Consider the following 21,651-nt stretch of genomic DNA (forward strand, 5'->3'; position numbering starts at 1 on the left):
TGGGTTTTAACTTTGGTGTTTTTGCAGGCATTTTTTAATGCTTTTTTTGGACTTTAGCGATCCAAAAAGTGATGGAGATACCTTTTCTAACAACATTTTGTAGGGTACGATAAAAAAAAAAAATTATAATAAAAAAAAGTTACAATAGTGATGGAAAAAATAGTATTTAACAAAATGTATCTTTTCTATAACAAAATTTTTATTTTTAAACAGGGATTAATTTGCTGTATGTGTGCAGGCAGGGCACTAAGAATGTAGCTGACAATAATAAAAATGTAGTGTGTGTTTTTCACTTCATTTTTTAGGTAGCACTACTACTCCCAGCATGGAACACACTGTTCCATGATGGGAGTAGTAGTATCTGTTGCGATCCTTCTGTATAATTCATAGATGCGGCCGGCCGCTCTTCTATGGTCCCCTGCACTGCCGTATATATATATATATATATATATATATATATATATATATATATACACCTTTTCATATTTCCCACAGAGGGCTGTGATTGGCCAGATGGTTCCAGCCAATCACAACTCTCTGTGGGAAATATGAATATGTGTATATATATGTCAGTGCAGGGGACCATAAAAGAGCGGCCGGCCGCATCTATACATTATACAGGAGGATCACAACGGGTGTCAGGAGTGACATCCGCTGTGATCTTTCCTTAACTGCAGGTACTACAGCTCCCAACATGGAGCACACTCTGCTCCATCCTGGGAGCTGTAGTACCTGCATAAATAGACAGATTGCAACAGGTGTCAGAAGACACTCGCTGCGATCTGTCTATTAATTCAGGTACTACAGCTCCCAGCATGGAGCAGAGTGTGCTCCCTGTTGGGAGTAGTAGTACCTGCTGTTAAGGACAGATCACAGCAGGTGTCACTCCTGACACCCAATGCGATCGTCCTATTTTTTTCAGAGATGGAGCAGCTTTCTCCTGCGCTTCGCATCTCTGCACTATACTCCGGCCAGTGATGTGAACAGAACATCACTCATTCATATTCCCCTCAGAGCGGTGATTGGCGGAAAATATGAATGAGTGATGTTCTATTTACATCACTGGCCGGAGTACAGAGCAGAGATGCGAGCACTGTATAGAGCCACTCCGCATCTCTGCTATATTATGGACAATTGCATCGAGTGTCAGGAGTGACACCCGGGACGATATGTCTATCAGTACAGGTACTACTACTCCTATCATGGAACAGTCTGTTCTGTGCTGGGAGTAGTAGTACTACCTAAAAAATTTCAAAAATAGAGAAAAAAAAGTGACACTCACACACTTTATTAAAAATATATAAAAATTTCGTCATAAAAAGTAAAAATTTTGTTAAATAAATTTTTTCCCCATCCCTACTGCAATTTCCACTCAAATCCAAAAATGCTCCAGCCGGCTCCTTACATGACAGTGGGCTCAGCCTATCACCAGCCGAGGCGGAACATCGCTGTGGCCGGTGATAGGCTGACGGCTCTGTGACGTTCCCATCCCCAGGACCGCAGCAGAGGGACCTTGAGGCCGGTAACGGGGAAGGTTGGAAGGTGAGTTAAAGTTTATTTTGCTTATTTTTGCAGCCCGGGCACAGGACAGTACAGTACAGCGCAGCGGCTGATAACTATTTGTGGGGGGGGGGGGGTGAGAAGCAGCGCCCGCGGGTCACCCAACCAGTATTGTGGTAGGGGATAAATTTATATCGCGCAGGAAAAAAAATCAGTATTTGGTATGAACCGGTATACCGCCAAGCCCTAGTGATAGCTATTGACATTAGCGCCATGTGAATTCACAATTATATTTTTCACGGAATAATACCAAGAAAGAAGATGACCCACATATGATTGTTATATATCACTCACTGTTGATGTATTCCTGCATTTACAATGGTCCATTATCTTTGTCATTACTCAGAAATTAGTTAGTTGTGAAGATAAAGTAGTGTCCTAGTGTAAACTTGTGACTGTAGTGGGGACTTTTTGAGCGTCTGTGTGGCCAATTGCGTGAGTGAGCTGTCTTTGTTTCCTTTCTTTTGGACTATGTTCAAGAACTAAGAACGTAGGCTACAGTCCAGGATGAAAAAAATATAAGACAAATTCAGCCAGTCCTGAACAAACAACGCCCAGGATTTAAATAAAAACAAAAGAAAATTGTGTTATCGTGCATATATCTAGACAGCGTTCAGACTTACTCATTAGAGATAATCAGATAAGTTTGTACTTTTTTATTTTACAAGGGAATGTATCACCTAGATTTCAGAGCCAGATAATGAAGCATGTTCTTTTTTTAAATCATTCTCCTTAAAGGGGTACTCTGCCCCTAGACATCTTATCCCCTATCCTAAGGATAGGGGATAAGATGTCAGATCGCCGGGGTCCCGCTGCTGGGATCTCGGCTGCGGCACCGCGCTATCAATACTGCACAGGACAGACTCGCTCCGTGCGTAATGACCAGCGATACAGGGGCCGGAGCATCGTGACGTCAAGGCTCCGCCCCTTGTGATGTCACTGCCCGCCCCCTTAATGCAAGTCTGTGGGAGGGGGCGTGATGGCCGCCACACCCCCTCCATTAGACTTGTATTGAGGGGTGGGCCATTACGTCACAAGGGGGCAGAGCCGTGACATAACGATGCTCCGGCCCCTGTATTGCCCGTCATTACGCATGGAGCCCACAGAGTCTGCTCTGTGCAGTAATGATAGCGCGGTGCCTCAGCCGAGATCCCGGGGTTCCCCAGCAGCGGGATCCCGGCGATCTGACATCTTATCCTTTGGATAGGGGATAAGATGTCTAGGAGCGGAGTACCCCTTTAATGAAGAGAGAGTGATAAGCAGCTGCGAGACACCTCTGAGATGTTACATTTTAACTGATCCCATGAAATCCAATATGCGGGATCCTTTGTATTTACTTTGTATGGCATGGTATGGATATTCATGACCAGAAGCAGCATATTTAAAGGGGTACTACCATGGAAAACTTTTTTTTTTTTTTAAATCAACTGGTGTCACAAAGTTAAAGAGATTTGTAAATTACTTCTATTAAAAAATCTTAATCCTTCCAGTACTTTTTAGGGGCTGTATATACTACAGAGGAAATGCTTTACTTTTTAGATTTCTCTGATGTCATGACCACAGTGCTCTTTGCTGACCTCTGCTGTCCATTTTAGGAACTGTCCAGAGAAGGAGAAAATCCCCATAGCAAACATATGCTGCTCCGGACAGTTCCTAAAATGGACAGAGGTGTCAGCAGAGAGCACTGTGGTCATGACATCAGAGAAATCTAAAAAGTAAAGCATTTCCTCTGTAGTATATACAGCCCCTAAAAAGTATTGGAAGGATTAAGATTTTTTAACAGAAGTAATTTACAAATCTGTTTAACTTTCTGGCACCAGTTGATTTTTAAAAACAAGTTTTCCACGGGAGTACCCCTTTAACCTCTTAAGGACCAAGGACGTATGAGTACGTCCTTGGTCCCGCTCCCGTGATATAACGCGGGGTCCCACGGTGACCCCGCATCATATCACGGCGGGCCCAGCGTCATAGTGAAGCCGGGACCCGCCGCTAATAGCACGCTGATCGCGGTGCTGCGCGCTATTAACCTTTAGCCGCGCTCAAAGCTGAGCCACGCGGCTAAAAGTGAAAGTAAAAAGTGCCGGTTAGCTCAGGGAGTTGTTCGGGATCGCCGCGGTGAAATCATGGCATCCCGAACAGCTGTACTGAGATCCAGGCTTGAGCAATCAATCTCCGAAAACCCTGATCAGTGCATCCCTATGGAGATGTATTGAACACTGTTAAAGATCAGTAAATGCAATGTTATAGCCCCCCCTATAGGAGCTATAATATTGCAAAAGAAAAGTGTAAAAAAATCAATAACCATTTGAATTATCCCTTCCCCTAATAAAAGTTTGAAACACCCGGCATTTCCAATAATAAAAAAAAACTGTGTAAATAAAACCAAAAATAAACATATGTGGTATCACCACGTGCGGAAATGTCCGAATTAAAAAGATATACTGCTAATTAAACCGCATGGTCAATGGCGTACGCGCCCAAAAAATCCAAAGTCCAAAATAGCGTATTTTTGGTCACTTTTTATATTTATATTTTTAAAAAGCGATCAAAAAGTCACATCAATGCAAAAATGGTACCGACAAAAACTTCAGATCACGGCACAAAAAATGAACCCTCACAGCGCCCTGAACACGGAAAAATAAAAAAGTTATAGGGGTCAGAAGATGACAATTTTAAACGTATAAATTTTCCTGCATGTAGTTATGATTTTTTTCTGAAGTAATACAAAATCAAACCTATATAAGTAGGGGATCATTTTAACCGTATGGACCTACAGAATAAAGATAAGGTGTCATGTTTACCGAAAAATTTACTACGTAGAAACGGAAGCCCCCAAAAGTTACAAAATGGCTGTATTTTTTCAATTTTGTTGCACAATGATTTTTTTTTCCGTTTCGCCGTAGATTTTTGGGTTGATATCATTACAAAGTAGAATTGGCGGTGCATAAAATAAGTCATAATACAGATTTTTAGGTGCAAAATTTTAAGAGTTATGATTTTTTAAAGGTAAGGAGAGAAAAAAACGAAAGAGCAAAAACGCCCTGTCCTTAAGGGGTTAAAGTATGTGTATATATGTGTTATTAGGACAATGACAATGTATTTATAATTGGTCCTATAGAGGTAATAGAGCCAGAAATGTATCTTTCTTCTGATGTCCTCTATGTTGTATATTATATAAATAAAGTTCTATTTTATACAACTGATCGGGTACAGAATCAAACCGCTCACATGCCATCTGGTGGTGGAAGAGCGGAATGACGGCAGCCGATCTCTTGGAAGTAATAGATGTGAACACCACCTTTGGCACTGATAGGTAAACTAGCAAAGGGGGAGAGCAAACAATGTGTTAGCAGCTTATTAGTGGACAAGCAGGGAGCAGGAGACAGGCGGACTGACTGTAATCCTCTGGACAAACTGAGAGAGTGCTATGTGCGTAATTGTTTCATTGCATCCGAATAGGCCAGGGCTTATTACCAAAGGTGAAAAGAGCAATTGATAATGCATCTCAAAACAATGTGAGCCATAGATATACAGATAATTTATTATCTATTCATTCTGAGCAATAATCTGTGCGTCTCTGTAGCTAAACATTAGTAAACATCTGGGTGTGCCAAGTATACAGCGGTCCCTCAACATACGATGGTAATCCGTTCCAAATGGACCATCGTTTGTTGAAACCATCGGATGTTGAGGGATCCGTGCAATGTAAAGTATAGGACAGTGGTCTACAACCTGCGGACCTCCAGATGTTGCAAAACTACAACACCCAGCATGCCCGGACAGCCAACGGCTGTCCGGGCATGCTGGGGGTTGTAGTTTTGCAACATCTGGAGGTCCGCAGGTTGAAGACCACTGGTAGAGGAAGTTGTACTCACCTGTCCCCGCCGCTCCGGACCCGTCACCGCTGCCCTGGATGTCGCCCTCCATCGATGTCGCCGCGTCCCCGAGGTGTCCCCGACGCTCCGGCAAGGCCTCTGCTTCCCCGGCATCCTCGCTCTCCGTCGCCGCCATCACGTCATTACGCATGCCGCTCCTATTGGATGACGGGATGTCGTGCGCAGCGACGTGATGGCGACGGTGGAGAGCGCCGACGATGCAGGGGATCCTGAAGAGGACACGCCGGAGCCCCGAGGACAGGTAAGTGACCATCACCGGAGCACACGGGGCACCGTACACGGCTATCCGGCGGCAGCTGAAGCAGTCTGCGCTGCCGGATAGCCGTTTATGCGATGGCCCCGACATACAAAAGCATCGTATGTTGATGCTGGCTTCAACATGCGATGGTCTCTGAGAGGCCATCGTATGTTGAAATGATCGTATGTCGAGGCCATCGTAGGTCGGGGGGGGGGGGGGGGGGTCACTGTATCTACATTCTACGTATTATTTGTGAAGCGCCAACGTTGCTTTTTTCTTGATTATCATTGGCACCTGTACAATTTGTGGCCGTTATAGAAGAGCTATTGAGTTTCCGTAATGTCCGCAGAGCATTGCATTGGTGTCCACTATTTAAACAAGACCTGTCATCCACCAATATAAAGACGTATGTTTATAGTCTGGTTGTACAAGTGATCTCTAATCTACAGCTCCCCAAATATTGTGAAACTACTACTCCAAACATGTTCTGATAGATAAGGCCCTGATACTCTGGTTAGAGACCCCTGAACGTTAATAAGTTGTTTTCAGGGGGACTTGTACATAGAATAGCAGCAGGAACAATCCTGGACCCGAGCACGAGTTTTGCTGAGGATAACCCTCCCATTAGGTTCAATGGGATTACCACACAAAAATTCCCAATGCAGATCCAAATGCCCCCAGAAGAATTGACATGTCAATTCTTGGGGGCAGAATCTGCAAGTAAAATCCCATGAAGTCAATGGTACTTTATATTTCCTCTACAAATTCCACACCAAATAAGCACCAGTTCCACTTGAATTCTGCTTCATTCTAGCTCGAAGCAAAAAGAGTATTTCAGCAAGAAATTCACACGAGTTAGCTTTGCAGCAGATTTGCCCAGGTAAAATAGGAAACATATTGCAGTACAAAGAAGAGGATACGATTCTTTGGATCCAGGGTCATGTCCATACACTATGTATATACAATGCATTTATTAAGTTCTCAGATCTTTTAACTTATTTCACATTTATTTAAGTTGAGTAAAAACAGAATTTAAGAATGTTAGACATAAGTATTCAAACCATTTGCTATAACACTTGTAATGTAGCTCTGGGGCCTCCCATTTCTCTTGATAACCTTGACTCGAGTCAAATTCAGATGATTGGACAGGATTTGGAAAGACACAGCCCTGTCTCTATATAGTCTCACAGAAGACAATGCCGATCAGAGCAAACATCAAGCCATGAGGGGGAAAGAACTTCCTGTAGAGCTTAGAGACAGGATTATGTGGAGGCACAGCTCTGGAGAAGGGGACAAAAATTAATCTGCTGCTCTGAGCCCGGTGACCTCCATAATTCCTATCCGGTTTTCTGACCGGACCTAAAACCGTGGCATACCACGGTTTTAGGTCCGGTCAGAAAACCGGATACGGGGCAAAAATGTGTCGACCGGAGTCACCGTTTGACTCTGGTCGGCTCATTGAAATGAATTAGATACGGGCCGGGTCTGGGTTGGATCCGGGAGCGCCCGGTTTCCGCTCCCCCCCAACCGGATCCGGCAGCCATACAGTGAAATTCTGGTGTGAACCCACCCTAAGAAACAAGACCCTCTGGTCTTACGTAACCAAGATTGAAGTTTTTGGCCTCAATTCTAAGCATCATGTCTGGAAGATACCAGGCACTGCTCCCCTCCTGCCCAATACCATCCCTACAATGAATCATGGTGGTGGCAGCATCCTGCTGTAGGGATGTTTTTCATTGGCTGGGAAAAAGAAACTGGTCAGGGTTGAGGGAAAGCTGAATGGAGCAAAGTAGAAATATATTCTTAATGAAAACCTGATCCAGAGCACTGGACCTCAGACAAGGTCAAATGTTTACCTTCCATCAAGACCATGAGGGACATTTATCATTGTCTTCTTTAGAAAGAGAGTTTTGAAGTCATTTTTTCGCTTTGGTTTTGCTTACGTGCAACATATTCATCATACATCATACATGCAACTTTTCTGCAACTTTATTTCCCCACTGGGCAAAAAATGTGCAACTTTTTCAAAACGCAAAGGCAGTTTTGTAAACCAGGTCTGGGCTGGTGTAGATTTGAGGTGTTTGAGGGTTTTTTGACTTTTTGTGTGACATTCGCACTTGATAAATCCGTTGCCACTGCAAAGTGAAAATTGACTTTTGCAAGATCCTTTGTAGCTTTTTGCTTTCTTACCTCTCCGGCCATAAAGTTGCATAAAATTTTGCTTTGGCGCACATGTGACTTTTCTATGCACCATTTATAAGCAAAAACAAGCTCTAAAGACAATGATAAATCTCTCCCAGTGACCATAAGCATACAGAAAAAACAGCACAGGAGCTGCTTAGGGACAACTCTGTGAATATCCTTTAGTGGCTTAGACAGAGCCCTGACCTCAAATGGATGGAAAATCTCTGGAGAGACCTGAAAATGGCTTCCACCAATGGCCCCCATCCAACCTGACAGAGCCTGAGAGGATCTGCCGAGAAGAATGGCAAATAAAAGCAAAATCCAGTTGTTTAAAGGGGTACTCTGGTGCTTCAGCATTCTGAACATTTTGTTTAGAACTCTCAGAGCCAGAGGCTGTGATTGTGATGCCACGGCCACACCCCCTCCATTCATGTCTATGGGAGGGGGCGTGTCTACTGACACGCCCCCTCCCATAGACATGAATGGAGGGGGGGTGGCATGACATCATGAAGGGGTGTGGCCGTGACATCATGACCACTGCTGCAGGAACCCCTGCGTTTGTTTAGAATCCCGGGTGCTGCGGGAGATCGCGAGGGGCCTGAGCAGCGGGACCCACATTAACAGACATCATATCCTCTATTCTTTGGAATCTTCTACTGGGCACAGGGACACACTTCCCCCTGGCCAACCACCAGACTTTTATCATTTTTCCCTCGCCTCCGCGGGGGTCCGAAGGGCGTGTCCACACCACCCTGGGGTCCGGGGGCCCTCACCGGACCGCCCGCCAGACTCGCTCGACTCTGTCGACGCTTCCACCTCCCCGCCGCGGGGGGGGGTCCGCGTCGACGATCCTGTGCCCAAGGATAGCGCGCCTCCTGCCAGGGACCCGCGCCTCCTGCCCTGGTTCTCCGTCAAATGTCCCGAGGCCTGGAAGTGAAAGGAGATAAGATGTCTAGCAGCAGAGTACCCCTTTAAACCTTGTGGCCTCATCCCCAGGAAGACTGGAGACTTTGGGGTTGTAAAGGTTATCAGGAATAACTTGTCCCTGTAAAGTCCTTGCACTCCCATGTATAACTATATTCACTAAACAGCAACACTACTGATAACACCAAGAAAATGTTGGCATATAGTGACACATTTGCCCGATACATCATCTGAATGAATCATTATGAAGAGCTAAAGATACTTATTTTGCAATCCTTTTTGCAATTCACAAGTGTAATAAACAAGTGCAAATGATTGATGAGCAATTCCTCATAGACATGGATCACAACGATGCATAAGACGCTCACTTGATCTCACATACTGAACCTTACAAATGCATTGCCTTCCTTTCGGTATACATAACTCTTGGATGACCTGGATGACATCATGTTGCATCCATGCTTTGTATGTGTATGTAGAGGATTAATTTCAAACCTGTTCTGATAGGTAGAGTTATCACCATCGTACACCTGCCTGTCTTTATATGTTATATATTTTTTTTGGTTATGCCATAAATGTACGCTCTGTGCATGAGTGGACTCCTCAATAGACTAGAGTCATGTAGATTTATGTCGGCTTAGGCAGATGAGCTGTGATTGCGGCTCTGGATTATGTTGGCTCTGACTTACCTTGTCAGGAGGGTCAATAATTGTGCAGAAAGTTTTATGCTAGTGTGAACGCTGTTAATGGCTCAGTGTTTACAAACACCTATAAGTGCTCGCTGGACCCCCACCAAGTCTACTGTCCAGTGCTTATCTTCTATACACACCACCCAGCAGGATCTCGTCTCCAGGAGGGTCTGACATGATGGAGTGCACAATTAATGATCCCATCACTAATCACCTGCGATACCAGGAGGGGTATGGGGTAAGTGTACATACAAGCTCTGCTTCCTGTACTGCATCTCCATTAGCCCATGATTACCTTATATCCACATTCCCTAAAGACCTCCATGCACTTGTTGGATTTCACATTTTAGGGAGACCGATCTGTAAACTGTGATGTTTGCAATTCAGATGATACAATAGTGATCAACGTACAGTAACAAATAGGGTGCAGTACAAATTGTGATGGAAATGGACTCAGTAACATAGTAATGCATTGGAATGTGCGGCGCTATTTTTCTTGGTTGTATTCACATAGTCAAGCAGCAGGTTCATTTTTCAGACAACCCAACTCTTTACTGCGCTACGCGATGCTGCCTAGATGTATTATATTCAGATGAAGTGTCGAGAGAAAAAGTCTCATATCAATAGACCACACAAGTTACATTCATTAAGCATACAGTATGTCTACATTTTAATACATTATAATTAATTGTAGAATTGTATAGTTTCAACGTACAAAGATTATTATGACTCGCTCAAGTCCTTTTGTCTAGTTAGAGATTCATTATTAAAAGTATCAAACTGCAAAGTCCTTTTATCCATCAAATTTATTTATCACGTTCTGGAATTAGAACCTTAATACTTGGTGAAGGAAATACCCGTATTTTTCGCCGGCGTATAAGACGCACCCAATTTATAGGTGCAAAATCTAAAAAAATAAGGATTCTGAACCCAACAGTGGTCTTCAACCTGCGGACCTCCAGATGTTGCAAAACTACAACTCCCAGCATGTCCGGACAGCCGTTCGTGACGAATCGAATTTACTGTAAGTTCGCTCATCTCTAATTGTGAGCATGTGGATAACATTAATATATATATATATATATATATTTATATGTGTTTATATATTATAAAATCTCTTTGAGTGTCCTCTTAAAGAATGTGGCCAGTGTATATGGTAGATGATAAAACTGAAATCTAAAAGGCTCTGGCGCGAAAAGTCTCCACCTGGAGACTGAATTTATAAAAAGTGCTAATGGCAAATTCAGGAAATATTCATAAAAATTAACACAAATATCCTTTTACTTTTATTCTCTTTTACTTTTTTTTTTATAAAATTTTTTTTCATTTTGAGAGATAAGGCTGCATTCACATTACTATTTCTGCATCTGTCAGATTCATCCTTAGAAATAGTATATATAGATATATCCATTGACTTCTATTACCAAATGCCTTTTCGCCCCATGTTTCAATCCGTTTAATCATACACAGTTTATTCTTTACACATGTGCAGTAGTTTAGGAATAGTGTACGAAGATTAAGAAACATAAATATGGATATCCTTTCTTTCCGTGTTGTGGGGATGGGTTGGGCCGTCCATCGTCGCTGCAGGGACCACCTGAATTCCAGTGGGGAGGGTGAGCTGCTCCAGGCTGTCCATCTTGACCGAAAGGCCTTCTTCTCCGCTCTGGGCCGGCCCGGACTAGTGACGCTGCACTGCCGCTGCCGCTCAGGGACGCCCCTGACGTCACGGATGTCTGCTGTGCACGGACATCCCTGTGCGTCATCGTCAGTGCAGCGTCACTAGTCCGGGGCTGGCCCGGAGCGGAGGGCCTCCCAGTCAAGATGGACGGCACGGACCGGCTCACCCTACACACTGGAATTTGGACGGTCCCTGCAGCATAGATGGGAAACGATGGACGGCTGCTAGGCAACAGGGAAGGACTGACAGAGCTACAACTATGGAGGTGAGTAGACAACAAGAGAGGGGGGTCTGGATGATGATGGAGGGGGGGGGGGGGGGTCGGGATGATGACAGGGGAGGGGGGGGGGGGGGGGTGATGCATTTCCCTATTTACCACCCAAGGCTTATACTCAAGTCAATACTTTTTTACCAAGTTTTTTTAGGTGAAATTAGGGGCCTCGGCTTATATTTGGGTTGGCTTATACTCGAGTGTGTGTGTGTATATATATATATATATATATATATATATATATATATATATATATGTATATTTATATATATATATATGTATATATATATATGTGTATATATATATATATATATGTATATGTATATATATATATATATACCAGAAGAAGCATCATTTGATGCGAAACTAGCTGGTCGTCTAGTGACCTCCCCGCCGCTTCACACCATCTCCCTCTCCCCTGAGCACAGCCCTGATGTCGATTGACCGCATGCACCATTCTTTTGTTGGAAGATAAGATGGCAATAAGAACAAGGTTGAAGGGGGTGAGTTGCAGCATTTTTCTTACTTCATCAGTGATACAAGTTACCTGCTGTTCCACGCTTGCACCGCACCAAGCTAAGGGACTGTTTCATACACCTGCCTCGCAGCTAAGCCCAATAGGATATGCAGTGCCTAGCTCTGTTTTCTACATATATATATATATATATATATATATATATATATATATAGCATTTATACTTAGAAGATCATAGTCTGCTGCACTATACCTGTTGTCCAAAGTAACAGAACTCCAACAGAAAAATAACCCATAGTAGGCCAGTAAGATGGACCCACCACAGCTGTAATGGCTTAATTAGGAATGGAAGCCATGATCTGGGTATGAACAGAGGCTAAGAAATGTAAAAAAAAAAAAAAAAAATTGACTCGAAATCAAAATATTTCATATAATAGGAAACAATTTGTCTGATTCACAATAAATTAGCTCCAGTAAAACTATGTAGTTTGTCATAAAATGTTCTAGAAGGAATATGTTGTAAGTCCTACTTATTGTGATATTCATACGTATTTATGGTTTTAAGTGCTAGTAAATGTTATATGTAAGGGTCTATTCACACGGCAGAATTTCTTCTTGTGGAATTTTGCCTCAAATTAAAGCCCATAGACTTCTATGGGATTCCGCATTCCCATTCACACTTCTCAATTTCCGCTTGCGGAATTCCGCAAGCGGAAATTCAGAAGTGTGAATGGAAGTGCGGAATCCCCTAGAAGTCTATGGGCTTTACTTTGAGGCAGAATTCCGCAAGCGGAAATTCTGCAGTGTGAGTAGACCCTTAGGGTAGGTTCACACTGTGGAATCTCCGGGCAGAAAATTTCTTCGCAGAGATTTCGAGTGCGGCCAGCGCCGACTGGATCAGTCGGCGCCAGGACCGCGCAGACACTACAGTCTCAAATAGACTGCAATGTGTTCCACGAGTATTTCCACCTGAAGAATGAGCAACGCCATTCTTCAGGCGGAAATTTCCAAGCGGATTTTCCGTTCACAAATTCCGAAGTATGAATTTGTGAACGGAAACCCATTCACTATACAGTACATTTTAGCAAGCGGAATTTCTGCCTGCAATTTCAAAGCGGAATTGCTGGCGGAAATTCTGTAGTGTGAACCAAGCCTGAGGGTAGCTGTGTTTTTTTCTGCAGCAAATCCACAGTAAAAGCTGAATGTATTATATGTGGATTCACTATGGATTTCACCTACTTATACATTGAAAGGGGGTGAAATCTGTAATGAAAATGGGCAAAAGAAATTGCCAAGCTACAGATTTTAACATTCTCATCATGGGGTCAATTTTATATGGAAAAACCACTTGCCCTTTACTATTTTCCACAGTGGGTTTTACCTGTGCGGATCGGCAAATAAAATCTGAAGCAAATCCATCGCATGTAAACGTATCCTAATGGATGTGTCTTATGAGCACTGACGCCTTGAGAAAAGTGTTTCTATATTCGGCACAGTGCACTTCTCATATGAATATAATGAATATATAATATAATGACCCCCAAACGAAGGTTCGGTCAAACCCCAGGGGTTCGGTGAGTCAGTTTCGCGGGTTCGGCGGAGGTCAAGACACACCTGACTCCAGGCCCATCGCAATAGGACAGGCAAACCAAGCAATTGCTTGGGGCCCCAAGCAGAGCCAGTGTTTACCCGTCCTGTAGCGACGGGGCAATTCCCCCCATCACTATTAACTCCCTGCGGCCCCGCATTAAGTTTAAAAATGCAGGGGCTGCCGGGAGATAGCGCACGCCAGGACATCACTGACGTCCTGTTCGTGCGCCCATAGAAACGAAGGACCGGAGGATTGAAAAGGAGGAAGACGCGAACTGGCCAGCTTGGTAAGGGACCAGCGGCACGTTATCTTTGGTGCTCCAACCACCTGTCCCGGGTGGACCGGAGGATCAAGAAGGAGGAAGACCCGTGCTGGCCAGCTTGGTAAGTGACCAGCGGCACGTCATTTTCGGTGCTCCGACCACCGATCCCGGGACCTACTGCTATAGCCGGAGCCGTGGTTGGAGCACTGAAGTGGGCAGTACACAGGCATACAGCCTCCAGCCATACACTGTATATGGCTGGAGGCTGTATGTCTGTGGAGGAACACTGCCTGCCTAATGTGGGGGAACACTGCCTGCCTAATGTGTGCGGGAACACTGCCTGCCTAATGTGTGCGGGAACACTGCCTGCGCCTGATGTGTGGGGGAGCACTGCCTGCGCCTAATGTGTGGGGGAGCACTGCCTGCGCCTAATGTGGGGGAGCACTGCCTGCGCCTAATGTGTGCGGGAACACTGCCTGCGCCTAATGTGTCTTAATGGTTTTGTTCTTAATGGTTTTGTTCATTTTGTGCACCTATATATAAATATATACTTAAATATATACCTCCTATGTTTTGAATTTGAAAAAATCATATTTTATTTTTCCAATTAAGAGGGGTTCGGTGAATGCGCATATGAAATTGGTGGGGTTCACCACTGCTATAGGGATTTGAGCATTTAGTTGACCACTACTGCAGCAGCTGCAAATGTTATCTTCCCTTTGCTGACTACTTTTTGTACTTACCTTGCTCCAGATATATCATGTCCCAGGATTGCTACCTTTTCTGTGCTGTTGTCCTCCTTTTTAATCATATTTTTTTAAATTATAATTAAGATTTAATATTTGGTTCACTAACAGTTGTTGAGTAGCTCCATTTTTTGCATGTATTTGTTGTTAATTTGGAGTATACAATATAGGTATCTCTACATTAAGTGGGTGTACTTACCTTTATGGGATTTAGACCGTATTGTGTGGGTCATCTATTTCCCCATGTGTGTAGGCTTAATACATGTTTTGCTTCTCTTTAATATAATTAATGCACAGACTTTATTACGTGACTTTCTAGGGTTTTCCACTTTCTGAGTTTAAATGTATCATCCATAATAAAAGTTTAAAGGCTAAAAGTTTCGAGAAAACCTTTTTGATACTTTTATATTTCCTTATGTCGTCTGCCCCTTGTCCCCGGCCTTGTCCTGTATGTGGAGGCTACGCAGGCTATTTCTGTTAGTCAGGGTGTGAGCGACACTAATGAATCCCCTGCAGGTTGCTGTGTAATTGGGTTTGTTTCTCTGTATGGTAGGAGATTGTTCTGGGGTCTGGAAGAGGGGGGGTGGTGATTAGGTTAAGCTGATAAATACTGATTGCCCCATTAGGTTAGCAAACAGATAGCAGGGCGTACAGAGGGTGGGGGAGGACCCCACACCATGTATATATATATTGCAGGTCACTGTCAGCTGTGTGTCCCATCTGATCCTTTTATATCACCATGAAGCTGCTGGTCTCTCTTCTTCTTTCCCTCTTGCCTTATACACATGGGTACATTTGGGCCTGGATGTTGTCAATGCCTTATAACAATCCCGAAGATGCAGCTGGACTTTCAAGAAGCCCAACACCCAAGGGCTCCATGGTAAGTATTACCCTTCAGCTCTTCTCGATAACTTAAACCCTTATACATTTGCTTCTATTATAAAAGTCGCCATATGTAGCAGAGCTTGGTTTGTTATGCATCAAATCTATGGATCTAGTGCATCATGGCGGATCCCTAAAGCTTTTCATATGTCTTACTAAGCTTTGCTACACCTGTAGGTCCAGTATAATACTGTTCCATATATGAATGTGAGGGTGCATGCACACCACATTTTTGGTATATAGTTCCCATATACAGTTTCAAGTTAAAAACCCTACAGAACTGTATAGAAAACCATATGCATTGACTTAACATTGTAAACCGTATGTCAAACGCATCCTCCCGTTAAGTCCGTTTTGCATCTCATACGGTTTTGTCCAGTTTTTTCCCCGTACCCAAAACTGTAGTCTACCACGTTTTTCGGTCCAGGTGAAAAACTGTATTAAACCGTATACGTTTTTTTTTTTTTTTTTTTTTTTACATGGGAGTCAATGGGAACCGTACAGAACTGTATGTGCGTACGGTTCCATCAGGTTTTCACCATACGGTTTTTGACTTTGCACAGTTTTTTTTCCCTTGGAATTTCAATCAAACAAGTGAAACTTTATTCAAAATGGAGTGAAAAGTTAAAAACGTATACGTTTTTTTCTTAAAAAACGGATGCAACCGGACATCATTTTTCAAACCGTATACGGTTTTCAACCGTATATGGGTTAAAATTTGTACACGCGTTTTTATACAGTTTAGTCAGGTTTTGAGGAATCCGTTTTTCATCAAAAACCTGATAAACGTGGCGTGCATGCACCCTGACATAGGTGTAGACAGGACAGGACTTTTTTCTTCCTGTTATACCCGCGGCTTGGGTGAAGTTGGGATGTAGTGTTATCAGTAGATGTTAATGCAATCATCTATTGTAAGGAACTACTTCTGCCTTATCCCTACATCTTAATGCCGCTGACCATTGTAAGGTGCTAAAAATGTTTTTCATAACAGGAAGTTCGCTTTGTATACTGGGTTCTAGACCTCTTTCTTACCATTCTGTAAGCATTAATAGGCCCCATAGGCTTTCAGTCACACGAAAGGATAATTAGATTTACAGAGGTACATGTAGTTCACACCGTGTAATGTTACCTCCAAGCTGAGGCGCTGAGACCATAACGCTCTACCGAGATGAATACAGGGATCCCTCAACTTACAATGGCCTCAACATACAATAGTTTCAACATACAATGGTCTTTTCTGGACCATTGTAACTTGAAACCAGACTCAACATACAATGTTATGGACAGTCCAGATCTGCGAAACATGTCAATACCTGGAAAAACTGACCAATCAGAATGGGCATTTTACTTGTAAAACCCCTGTATTACTGAAGTGTATGCACTGACTGGGGTCTGGTAGCGCCCCCTAAGGTACAGGGAGGTATTACATGTTCTGTACACTTTACCTGTATTAGTGAAGTGTATGCACTGACTGGTGTCTGGTAGCGCCCCCTACAGTACAGGGAGGTATTACATGTTCTGTACTCTTTATCTGTATTACTGAAGTGTATGCACTGACTGGTGTCTGGTAGCGCCCCCTACAGTACAGGGAGGTATTACATGTTCTGTACTCTTTACCTGTATTACTGAAGTGTATGCACTGACTGGTGTCTGGTAGCGCCCCCTACAGTACAGGGAGGTATTACATGTTCTGTACCCTTTACCTGTACCAGGGTTAGCTGCTCCTTTGGACACCAGGTGAGGGCGGCTCCATGTTACTTTTTTTTTTAGGACATTGTGTGTACTGTACAGGACCCTGAAGAAGCTCCTGTCCTCTACATAGACCAGTGTTTCCCAACCAGGGTGCCTCCAGCTGTTGCAAAACTACAGCTCCCAGCATGCCCGGACAGCCTTTGGCTGTCCGGGCATGGTGGGAGCTGTAGTTTTGCAACAGCTGGAGGCACCCTGGTTGGGAAACACTGACATAGACAGTGATTACAGCTCCCAGCAGATCTTTATTACTTTTATATGTACGATCTTACTTTATCTCTATTAGTTATCTACTTATTTTTGTTTAATCCTCACTTTTTCCTATTTTTGGATGACATTTTGGGGGCTTCAGAACCAATTACCAGGTTTCCATAGAGTTCTGGTCTCAACATACAATGGTTTCAACATACAATGGTCGTCCCGGAACCGATTAATATTGTAACTTGAGGGACCACTGTACAATGCTATGAAATGACTGGATTGTGACAAATTGCCTGAAATTGTTTCTTATCACTAGGTAACATGTGACAGTGACCGTGGTTGTGGACGCGGCCTGTTCTGCGACCGTCATTTTGGGCTGTGCGTGGCACTGCGCCACGAAGGTCAATACTGCCGAAAGGATTCTCAGTGCGTTCGAGGTCTGGGCTGTATGTTCGGGCGCTGTCAGCGTATTGTACCAGGTGGATATGAAGGTAAGGGTTGTATATTTCCCTTGTCTGCAGTGACATCACTACTGTTCAGATATAATTATGTCTTACAGATATCACATCACGATTGTTACATAATGGATGAGATCACACATTTTGCTATCTTTAAAGGGGTACTTCGGTGGAAAACTTTAAAAAAATAAATAAATATTTTCTTAAATCGACTGGTACCAGAAAGTTAAACAGATTTGTAAATTACTTCCATTAAAAAATCTTAATCCTTCCAGTACTTCTCAGCTGCTGAATACTAGAGATGAGCGAACTTACAGTAAATTCGATTTGTCACAAACTTCTCGGCTCGGCAGTGGATGACTTATCCTGCATAAATTAGTTCAGCTTTCCGGTGCTCCGGTGGGCTGGAAAAGGTGGATACAGTCCTAGGAAAGAGTCTCCTAGGACTATATCCACCTTTTCCAGCCCACCGGAGCACCGGAAAGCTGAACTAATTTACGCAGGATAAGTCATCCACTGCCGAGCCGAGAAGTTCATGACGAATCGAATTTATTGTAAGTTCGCTCATCTCTACTGAATACTACAGTGGAAATTCTTTTCATTTTGGAACACAGAGCTCTCTGCTGAATCACGAGCACAGTGCTCTCTGCTGACATCTCTGTCCATTCTAAGAACTGTCCAGAGTAGGAGAAAATCCCCATAGCAAACATATGCTGCTCTGGACAGTTCCTAAAATGGACAGAGATGTCAGCAGAGAGCACTGTGCTCGTGATGTCAGCAGAGAACACTGTGTTCCAAAAAGAAAAGAATTTCCTCGGTAGTATTCAGCAGCTAATAAGTACTGGAAGGATTAAGATTTTTTAATAGAAGTAATTTACAAATCTGTTTAACTTTCTGGCACTAATTGATAAAAAAAAAAAAAAAAGTACCCCTTTAAGAAATAATTGATGAACTGTTGTTTTTTTTCCCATCAGGTTCCAGGTGCCGTCAGGATAAGGATTGCTCTCCCTCTATGTGCTGTGCCAGACACCATGGAGAGATGATCTGCAAGCGTAAACTACCTGCTGGGGGTAGTTGTTATGTTCCAGAAGGGGGACTGGCATTCAGCATCAACCAACTGTGTCCCTGTGAAGAAGGACTGGTGTGCAGCTCCACACAACCACCTCGAGAGTAAGTGGCGGTCATGTAAAGCATAGCTGTTATATGGTTATATCAGCAGTATAACAAGGCCAAACATCAATGGGTCCAATATATTTATACAACTTGGAAGAGTTATACTACAGTGTAATGTAGAGTGCATTAAAGGGGTACCCCGGTAGAAAACATAATATTTATTTTTTTCTTCAAATAAACTGGTGCCAGAAAGTTATACAGATTTGTAAATTACTTCTATATAAAAATCTTAAACCTTCCTGTACTTATCAGCTGCTGTATACTACAGAGAATGTTGCGTAGTTCTTTCCGGTCTGACCACAGTGCTCTCTGCTGCCACCTCTGTTTGTGTCAGGAACTGTCTGGAGCAGGATTGGTTTGCTATAGGGATTTGTTCCTGCTCTGGACAGTTCCTGACACGGACAGAGGTGTCAGCAGAGAGCACTGTGGTCAGACCGGAAAGAACTACACAAGATTTTTTTTTTTTATAGAAGTAATTTACAAATCTGTTTAACTTTCTGGAGCCAGTTGATATGAAAAGAAATGTTTTCCACTGGAGTACCCCTTTAATGTGTGCGTAGTCCAGTTTAAAGAGAAGTTTTTATTGACAAGCACATATCTATATAATGTGGTATATAGATATAGAATGTGCATATTTAAACAAACACTGCCGTAGTTCTGAAATTACACTATAGTGGTCGCCAACCTGCGGCTCATCATTTGTGGTAAAACCTGCCAGACATGTTGGGAGTTGTAGTTTTGCAACAGCTGGAGGCACCCTGGTTGGAAAACACTGGTCTATCCAGTAAAAGAGTCAGATCGGGCAGGCAGTAACGCTTGAACTATTGGTGGCACTCTCTGTATACATAAAGATACACTGTAGCATACAGTCTTGAAATAAAACCAGGCAGGCCTGGTACTCTGCTCCAAAGGATAGGGGATACTGTAAGATTTTAGATCGCGGAGGTCCCGCCACTGGGCTTGCAGCTTCCAGGTTCGTGACGCCATGCCATGCCCCCTCCATTCATGTCTATAGGAGGGGGCGTGGCGGCTGGCATCGCCAGTCATCAGGTACGGAGTGGAGTTCGGTGCTTCAGTGGAGATTAGATAGGGGATAAGATGTTTAGAGCGGAGTACCCCTTTAACGTGCATTGGAGGTTCCTAGAAATACCATTAACCTATCAGGATGGTACCATGCACCACCCCATTTAGACCATAACAGTGCATCAGTTTTCCTAGAGAATTCCTTTACTTATGGTTGATATTTCACTAGTGATACAACAAGTTTCCATAAGTGCATATTTAAAGGGGGTATCGGGACAGAGAGTGTTTTTAATATGTTGCTGGGGCTGCAGGAAACATAACAAAGCTGTATACTTACCCACCCACTCCTTTACTGCTGCCAGTTTTCCCAACACCTTCTTCTTCACTACTTCTGCTGACGTTCTGCACGGACAGAAAATGCTGATAAATTCTCGTTCGCACGTGAGTACGCTTTTCCTGTCCACAAGAAACGTCAGCAGAAGTAGCCAAGAATAGATTGGATGCTGGGGAGACCGGCAGAGGAGCAGAGCGGGTAAGTATACAGCTTTGTTACATTCCCCGCAGCTCCAGCAACATGTTAAAAAAACACCCCCTGCCCAGAACAATCCCTTAAAGGGGTACTCCGGGGCTAAGACATCTTATCCCCTATCCTATCCACAGCTGTCACGCCCCCTACCATAGGCTTGCATTGAGGGGCGGAGCGTGACGTCACACAGGGGCGGAGCCGTGACGTCACTATGCTCTGTCCCCGTGATCGCCAGTAATCAGACCATCGGGGACCCCCGTGATCTACCACGCCGCACCCCGTTAGAATCAGCCCCCGGAGCGTGCTCGCTCCGGGGGCTGATTCTAACGGGGTGCGGCGTGGTAGATCACTGGGGGGTCCCCGATCCTTTGGATAGGGGATAAGATGTCTTAGCGCCGGAGTACCCCTTTAAACAGAACCTTGAACAAATGCCAGTAGAAAATAATGGCAGTGTACAAATAGATTCCTAACACATACTTACACATAAATAAAATGTGGCTTTAGTTTATATTTGGTATTATATTTTTGCAGAAGTGACTGTAGGTCTCGGTTCTTTAAAAAGTTATTTTTATGGTATTATGTCTTAAAATGCAAAGTCGAACAAATAAACAATAGCCATCCCTAGGGCACGATATTGGCATAGAAATGTTTACGAGCAGTTTTGGGACCTGTTACACTCACACCCCCTCTTGTGTTTATTTCCGCAGGAAGGAATTTGTTTACAGTCCCAGCTTAGACTGGAAATGCGTGGCTCCCTCCCCATGATGCCCCTGCTGTATGATTCTCCTCCAAGACTCTGTAAATATCCTGTACATACAAATTATATAAATAAAGAGCTTTATTGTTTCACCTAACGTGCCATTCTTATTTAAAAGCCTTAAGCCAGCTGGTTATTAGCAGGTGAAAGGTTCTACATGGTGGGCAACCTGAACTATTTTAAAGGGGCCTTTCTATTTGTCATCTTGCAGATGGACTGGATGTTCCTCTAGGCATTCAGGAATTAACGTTTAGGATTGGGTTAAATTTAAAGAAAAAGGTTTACCATATGGTATAAAGAAATTGCCCGAATAGCAATTTTCCTCTTTATAACTGTTGTTAAGGCTTTCATTAGTGTTGGGATCT

The 21,651-nt window shown here is 43.5% G+C and overlaps 1 protein-coding gene across 1 annotated transcript; it reads left to right on the forward strand.

Moving 5' to 3' along the window:
* Positions 1–11,336: 11,336 nt before the first annotated feature.
* On the forward strand, positions 11,337–21,376 carry LOC130297007 (dickkopf-related protein 3-like). Its single transcript, XM_056549149.1, has 4 exons — positions 11,337–11,437; positions 17,666–17,840; positions 18,782–18,977; positions 21,237–21,376. The coding sequence occupies exons 1-4, from the start codon at positions 11,432–11,434 to the stop codon at positions 21,292–21,294; spliced, it is 435 nt and encodes a 144-aa protein (XP_056405124.1). The 5' UTR covers positions 11,337–11,431; the 3' UTR covers positions 21,295–21,376.
* The last annotated feature ends 275 nt before the right edge of the window (positions 21,377–21,651 follow it).

Source organism: Hyla sarda, chromosome 12, assembly GCF_029499605.1.
Source record: "Hyla sarda isolate aHylSar1 chromosome 12, aHylSar1.hap1, whole genome shotgun sequence".
Taxonomy (NCBI): Eukaryota; Metazoa; Chordata; class Amphibia; order Anura; family Hylidae; genus Hyla; species Hyla sarda.

Coding starts and splice junctions, on each gene's coding strand:
- LOC130297007 (XM_056549149.1), top strand. Junction 17,841..18,781: donor TGTACCAGGTGGATATGAAG/GTAAGGGTTGTA, acceptor TTTTCCCATCAG/GTTCCAGGTGCCGTCAGGAT. Junction 18,978..21,236: donor TCCACACAACCACCTCGAGA/GTAAGTGGCGGT, acceptor TTATTTCCGCAG/GAAGGAATTTGTTTACAGTC.